The sequence below is a fragment of the Trichoderma aggressivum genome (assembly GCF_033847375.1).
Source record: "Trichoderma aggressivum f. europaeum strain CBS 100526 chromosome Unknown scaffold_014, whole genome shotgun sequence".
Classification (NCBI taxonomy): domain Eukaryota; kingdom Fungi; phylum Ascomycota; class Sordariomycetes; order Hypocreales; family Hypocreaceae; genus Trichoderma; species Trichoderma aggressivum.
The window spans coordinates 653,349-661,185 of NW_026946380.1; the positions used below are offsets into that span (position 1 = coordinate 653,349).

Consider the following 7,837-nt stretch of genomic DNA (forward strand, 5'->3'; position numbering starts at 1 on the left):
CCCCCCCCCCCCCCCCCCCCCCCCCCCCCCCCCCCCCCCCCCCCCCCCCCCAACACGTGCTCTCTCTCGGCTGCTGCTTAAGCGTGTACTCGTACAGGTACTAATTCAAGTTGGTAGGATACCCCGTACTCCATACTTTTGTGTGTTTTATTTTTATTTCTAAATTCTAATTCTTACTCGTTTCTTTTTAATATGCAATTGCTCCGTCATTGTGGCTCTGCTCGCTCAATTGTTTGCATTGATGCAGCTTGGGCACTCGTACAGTACCTAAAGTACCTGTAGCCAGTGACGACGGCAATCAACAACGCACGGAGCAGGTGAGTGAGCAGCCACTCGATTTTTTTTATCAAGGTGATCCCGGCCACAGGCAAATGGGACCTGCAACGTCCAAACGCTTGTATCCAGTACATGCGGCAATTTTGTTCGCGGAACCAAGGCACGAGTAATAAAACAGAACAACTTCTGTTACTTGCTGGCCATGTCGTGTCACAAGCGTTTTATGATAGAAGAGGGACAAAGATGGAAGGGGAAAGAAAGAAAGACGGCCAAAAATGTGAGAGATGAGATGTCGACAGGCGGGTGATGGATGAGATTTTGGTATTGGTAAGGGAACCCGCAACGGGGAAATTGATGGGAACCTTTTTTTTTTTTTTTCTGCCCGTCTTTTTTTGTCTGGTCTCTCTCTCTCATCTCATCGTGGTCGGATTTGGCGTTCTTTTTGGCACCGACGGCGGGGCTAGGAACATGGAAGCGCCATCCGGCAGCAGATATACAGCGCCGCGCGTGTACTTGTACTTTACACCCGCAGCGGGCGGTGGACACCCGGGAGCGGGCAAAGCGCCGCCCGGGCCTGTAAGTTCAAGTTGTATGTACTTGCGCTGGAGGTTCCAGGTCTCTTAGGTCCTGAATTCCATGGTAGCATCAACGCATGTGTGCGAGTACCATCACACGAGGATATCCATTCAATTTCTAGCGATATCCGACGCCTTTTTACGCCACCAGAAATCCCCCTCCCGTGTCAACTGTAACTTCGGCCAGTATCATCCATCACCCCATCACCTGCGCCGCTGCAACTCAGCGCCACTTCGCCGCCTGGGCCAATGCCGTGGGCGCGTCCGGCTGTTGTGCAACGCCCAAAAGGCCCGTCTAGGCACCGAGTTAGCACATGCAATTTTAAAGGTGCGCTGTACTGTCTGGTCTTTTCTGTCTGCAGTGGTACTGTATTCTATCTGGTCTGGTCTGGTACTTAGTATTTACCAGACAGACGAGTTACGCCTTGTGGCAGCGTGCCTCCCGACGTGTATTCGGTACCTTTACTCGTACATGTACATTTACTTGCATGCGCTCGCTGTGAAACCCCCCCGGTCCTATGTACATACTCGTACAGGCGGCGTCTCTCCCTGGCCAGCAGACAAGCACGTCCATGCACGGCGTTTACAGGGTGTTATGGCGTGCGTTTTCGGGGCCCAGACAGACAATGAACGGGATCGTCCCCAAAAGCAGCTCGGTAATTCTGCTGCGAGTGGTGCATCACCTTTGTTGCGCCCATGTCTCTGTACTTTCGGCCCGTAACGAAGGAGGTACACGGAATAGATCTAGCAGGTACCTCGAGGCTGCGGCCCAGGTACCTTAGTTTTAATCACCTTAGTACCAAACCCCCAGCCCGTTTTTGGCGCCGATTTTAGCATCGCTCGGAGAATGTCCTCATCAGCAAAACCGCACATATGATGTGTCTGATTCTGATCAATGTTTTCTCTCCTGCAAATTAATTCTCGCGACACCCAACCGGCGCTAATCCAATCGCCCACAGACGCCTCCTCACAGCTCGTTGGCCGCTGGACTGATTGCCTTTGAAGTCGGCGAGCAGCGTCGTTTTGCCAGCCGTCGGCGTCAGCCCTACGTAGCTCGAGACTCGAGAGTTCCCTTTTTTTTTTCATTTTATCTTGCTGTCTCGTCGATCAAGTACAAGGAAAAGAGGAACAAAAGAGACCGAGCCAAGGAATAAAAGGCCTGGGGGAGGGGAGGGGGCTTGACTCGCATCAGAACGATTTGTTATCCATCACACACCTCTTTTTTTTAATTCATTTATTTTATTACACGCGGCAGACGGTATTAAAGTTGGCAGTCATCCACAACCCTGCGCCTTGCCGAGGGTCCTCCAGACCTCACCTCTTCATACCACCACCGACTTTTTCCCATCCGCAACCTCTGCCCAGCATCAGCACGGCAACGACAGCAAGGACGGCAGACGTTCACGGCATCCACCCGCTCCATCACTGCGATTCATTGTCGTCGGCATCGTCGCCGTCAGCGTCACAGCCGCCATCACCGCTACCGCCACGCCCCGTGCCCTTGTCAAGCACAGTCAATCCTTCCAAGCCGACTAACTATTCCGCTGCCGAATCCGAATCCAGCATCACCACAGGCGACAATCGGAACCCCACCGGCGGTGTCCAAGGGAGCTAAATAGTAGCATTCTCGCCTACACGTCCTTGGAGTCGTTTCGACCCCACGCGACGCCATAGCCCTTCCCATTTCACCTCCAGTCTGCCATACCGGTACCCTCTTAGCTGAGGCTGCGGCTGTTGCGCGGTGGAGGCTACATTAGGAGCACGCAGCTAAAAAAGAGCTTCCCCAGAGGCTAGTGCGCGGGCGAGTCAAGCAGAAGCGGCGGGCGGGACACCTACGGCTGAACGATAGCGACAGACCGGCGGTATACAAGCCTGACCCAAGTGACACCACCGCCCATTCGAAAGCCTCGGGGATCTGTAGCCTCGATCAAGGCGAGACGTCGACAGAGACTCAACACAACAGGGACAAGGTCCTGTCACAAATATCCGGCGTGTCAGGGGCCTTGTTCAACGAGGCTAGAAGAGAGTAGTGCTTCCGACTGCTTGGACCTCTTCGCCAATTAATCAAGGCAGGAAAAAGGGAAGAGAAGCGGCAACGCCCCCTTGCCCGAGTGTGCAATTTAGAGCTAGGACAAAGAAAAAGCAAGGCCAGGGGCTAGGTGCCGGCATCAGAAAACGAAGCCGGACAAGGCACAGCTCGGGACGCAGACCGGTTGCGCGCGTGCGCTGCCGCAATCCCGTTACACCAGGGCCTCGAGCCTTGTCGTCGTCGTTGTCGTCGTCGTCGTCGTCGTCGCCGTCGCCGCCGACAGTCATGCGACCCGGATCGTTCTCACTGCCGCCAGATCGCCAACTGCTCAACGACAATATCCCCGACCATCACGACGGCTATCACCACGGCTCGGAGCACAGGCACGACGAGAATTGGAGCCAACACCAGGCGCAGAATGCGGCCTTTTATGCCCCGGAGAGCAGCAACACCACCACCAAGATGTACTACGACCAGTACGGCCACCCCCACGAGCACCACGGCCACGACCAAGGCGAGGCCTACGACGACGAGGAGGTCATGACACCTGCCCCCGACGATGGCGCTGCCGGTGGCAACGGGAACGTGGAATCCCATCCCCAGCCACAGATCCAGTACACAACCACATATTGGGGACATCCTTACCCACACTCTTACACCACCCAAAGCTATCATTACCCTCCCGCACAAGCAGCCCCCGACCAAGATATGAGCGACAGTGACGATGGCGCCGCGGCAACCAATGGACATTTTTATCACGACGACGACCTGATAGACGACGAGGAAGATATGGAGAGGGAGGAAGACGGTGAAGGGTATGAGGACGAAGACGACGAGGAAGAGGAAGCCATGCTAAACAACTACCCACACCAATACGGACACCCTGTGCCACCACACCATGTGCAACCCGGCGGAAACCACCCGATACCCTCCCTCATCCAGTACTTGCAACAAGGAGGTGGAACAGGACCAGCCCCAATACAAAGCGCATTCTCGCAAGAACTCGCCGACCAAGCCGCCAACTACTTGGCACAGCAAGCTCCACCGGGCGACGACGAGATATCCCTTGACGAGGAGGAAGAAGAGATGTTGCAAGACCCTTTCCCTCCCGTTCACATGAGCAATCCAAACCCCAGCATCCTGGGGTCCGAAAACTACGGCTTGATCGACTTCCTGCGCTATTGGGCATACGGCAACGTCCTGCAGTCGGGCCATAAGCTACCGCGGCCCGGCATCCGCAGAGTCCTGAAGCAGGCCACCAGTGGAGTAGAGCGCGTGTACTACTCTGACCTGCGCGGAGATGGCTGTGACATACAAGGTCTGGATTGGGATAGTATGAACACAACGCGTAGTGCCGCCAGGGAGATCCGTCGATATACATACAAGAACTACGTCAACAGGCCGGGTTCTGATATTCACGTAAGTCACACAGGCCTTGTCAATTTGCTTTACATCAAAGCAAAGAATAACTGCTCTTCTTTCATGTTTGATCCAAGAACCCCCTTCTTAACCAAGATTGAATAGATTTCGTCAGAGGTCAGCCTTCCCGCCACCGACAGCTTTTTCAGGTTCAGGAGAATGGACGTTCGCCGGGATATCAGCCTTGCCCATTTCCAGCTTCGGAGCGTGCTTGCTTGTCCCGGTCGGACGCATGCATACTATCCCAGCGTGCAAGGCATCAACATTCTCAACACGACAACGAAAAAGACGAGCCTAGCGATGAATCTGCGTGCTTTTTCTGGAATGGCGGCGCCCGCCATATCAACCCTTGATGCCGGCTGCGGTGTCTTGATGGCCGGTACCTTCAATGGCGACTACTTTCTGCAGTCGTTGACGGCCGAGGACAAGAAGAGTTACTCGGAGGGACAGATTTCCAACGACGTCAGCGGGATTACCAACCACATCAAGATATACAAACCCAGGAGGTCCGACAGTCCTGCTGCTGCCATTGCAAGCAATGATCAGGGCTTCCGCCTCCTGGACCTTCAGACGGAAAAGTATACCGCCAAATTCACGTATCCCTTTGCCCTCAACTGCTCGGCCATGTCGCCAGACGGCCGACTGAGAGTCGTCGTAGGCGACGACCTGAACGTTTTGATCACCAATGCGGAAACGGGCGAGATCCTACAACAGCTTGGCGGCCACCGCGATTACGGGTTTGCCTGTGACTGGTCGGACAATGGCTACCACGTCGCCACCGGTTTCCAGGACAAGACGGTCAAGATCTGGGACGCCCGCTACTGGCGCAATGCCAATGGCGTCAGCGCCCCGGTCTGCACGATTGCGACGGAGATGGCCGGCGTCCGAAACCTGCGCTTCTCTCCATCTGGCAGCGGCCGACCTCTCCTTGCCGCAGCAGAAGAGGCCGACTTCATCAACCTGATTGACGCCAAGACGTTCCGCTCCAAGCAGGTCATTGACGTGTTCGGCGAGATTGGAGGCGTGGCATTCACCAATGACGGACAGGACCTGAACGTTCTCTGCTGCGACGCCCACCGCGGAGGCCTGCTGCAGTTTGAGCGTTGCAGCTTTGGAGTTGACGAGCCTCTCACGGGAGGCGTGCAGCGGCTCCTGAAAATAGACGACCACTCTTCCACTCAATGGGATTTCATACTACGGCGCCGACCGCCAATGTACCTGGACGGCCCGGGTGTGTTTTAAAGCAACCCCCGCAATCCAACCGTCATGAAGTTACGATTCAATATGCATATTCCTTTCTTCTTGTCTGTTAGCCTCATCTTGCATTCTCATTGAAACTCACTTTTTTTTGGCCTGTACATACTTTTCTTCTCTCTATGCCATTGATGACCTCTTTGTTTTTAGCCTTGTTGCACTTCTTTTTTTACTTCATTCGGGCTCCATCATTCTTCTGTCTCATTACTCGCTGTTCCAGGGATTGTATCCTGCGCCTTTGCTCTTTCCAAGCATACGTCGTCTGTTACTTTTGAGTTTGGAACATACCTTGGCCTCTTTTGTCTCTTCTGCTTCTTCTTCCTGTCCTTTGCCAATATTGTTTGAGGGACTCATGATTGCCATTTTTTCATTTTTTTGCTGCATATTGCGCTGCGATGAAATTTCGAGAGTTTCCGAGAAGACGGGGAAAACACCTCCTCAAAAAAAGAGGGAAAAAAAAGGATGGATGAGCAGGGAAAAAAACATGGAGTTGTAGGGTACCAAGCCTTTTTACCAACTTGGTCAAAACTGCATTACTACCTATGGCATTTGCGATTTCTCTTGTTCCTTTTTCTTCACTTTCTTCTTCCTGGGTATGTACGTGGTCAAATACACGAGGACACACTGTAAGGGATATAAGCCATCTTTTTTTTTTTCTTGCTTTTTCTTCCTCATCTCCAATTTTTTTTCTTTTTTTTTTTGCAAGAGAAAAAAAATCACTCTTCACTTTCCCCTCAAAATTCCCATATCGGTCAAAATTCCCATACCGGTTTTTGATGTGCTCGGTCACAAGGAAAGGGGAAAGGTTCGCGTTTTAGGTTTATTGTCATGGTTAGGATTTTGTAGCTTTTTTTCTAGGCTGGAACAAAACACAAAAACTCAAAAGGATGGAAAAAATACCGAGGTCTCAGCAGGGTTTCTTTTTCTTTTCTTTTTTCTTTTTTTATATATAGGATGAAAAATTGCTTTGAACCGTTTTACTCTAGCAAGATTCATTATTTGCAATAGTGGGAGTTGGCCATGTTTCATTGTGTGTATATCCTTCTCATTTTTAGGTGCGTCGTACAATTTCGTTAGGAAGACAAAAAAAAAAAACCTTTTTTCGCCTGGTTACACTAAAGTAGTGTTGTGTTCCTCGTGACAGCTAGCTATTTTCTTTACTGTCGGTGTGGTGCTTATCAAAGGGAGGGTTGCACATGAGGTGTCGGAAGTCGTGTTATGTCGTGCTCAGCTTTGCGCATATATTGCTGTATCACGACATTCGGGCGGTGAGCGAAACGATTAAAGGCACTCTTTCGGCGTCCTTTTTTTTTTCTATACGATGAATTAGATTCAATGACAATGATCTTACACGAGTTCAATCAAGTATCTGTACATGCTTTGGTAGTAAAAAGGCCAGCATCCGACCTTCAAGCTTTAGGGTAGGTCCCGTTGGAGGATGATGCCATGATTTCTCTTCATCGTACAGAGTAGAACTTGACGTATACCAAAAGAAACTACCATCTGCTCCGAACAAGCATTTATTTACTAAACAATACTCTTAACAACGTGTAAATATCTTCTTCATGAAAAAAATCTCCAGTGTTTTTAGCATATGTATCAACAGAGCGATAAGAATCCAAGGATAGTACCAAGCAACGCTTTTGCATGCATATAAGGTTGGCTCACTGGAATGCAATCCCAGTTGCTGTGCCATCCGAGCTTCATGCTTGGTAGCCGACACTTATAAAGAGCCGGCTTATTGCATCATGGTAAGACATAAGCTGTTACATGGCCGCTGTCTTAACTACATCATATTGATAAGAAATACTTTGAGATAGTCGCGGACTACGGCGACTGATGTGCTATCTGGAAGCACGGCTTAAGCAAGAATATCACGTTCAAAACAGTTTCGTCATCGAATAATTAAGTAATTACAGCATTAGAATCAGATGCTAAATGTACACCCGGATCTATGGCGACTTCATATACAGAAACACCGCGCAGTTGCCAAAAACACAAGCCATGAGACCCGCCCATCACAATACCACAAAAGGACACAAAATTTGCAGCCAACCAAGTTCCATCTCTTTGTCTAGGAGCGGCCCCCAACGCCGTTTATGACCGCCTGAACTTCCGAATCGGCATCAGGGTGTCATTTGTGGTCCCGCACTGGTGGCCAAATACACAAAGGGGGACCGACGGATAGAACCGGGCGAGCTTGACATTCCCATACATTTAGTAAATGACGTTCAGCTGCAGTAAAACCCATCCAAGCGTTGCGTATTAAAAATCTTCGACTTCC

At 51.1% G+C, this 7,837-nt stretch overlaps 1 protein-coding gene across 1 annotated transcript; it reads left to right on the top strand.

The window, feature by feature from the left end:
- Positions 1-3,165: 3,165 nt before the first annotated feature.
- Positions 3,166-5,541, top strand: Triagg1_4592 (uncharacterized protein; the record flags this gene model as incomplete). Its single annotated transcript, XM_062899012.1, has 2 exons — positions 3,166-4,299; positions 4,405-5,541. 2 exons carry the CDS (start codon positions 3,166-3,168, stop codon positions 5,539-5,541), a joined length of 2,271 nt encoding a protein of 756 aa, XP_062756609.1.
- Positions 5,542-7,837: the final 2,296 nt, after the last annotated feature.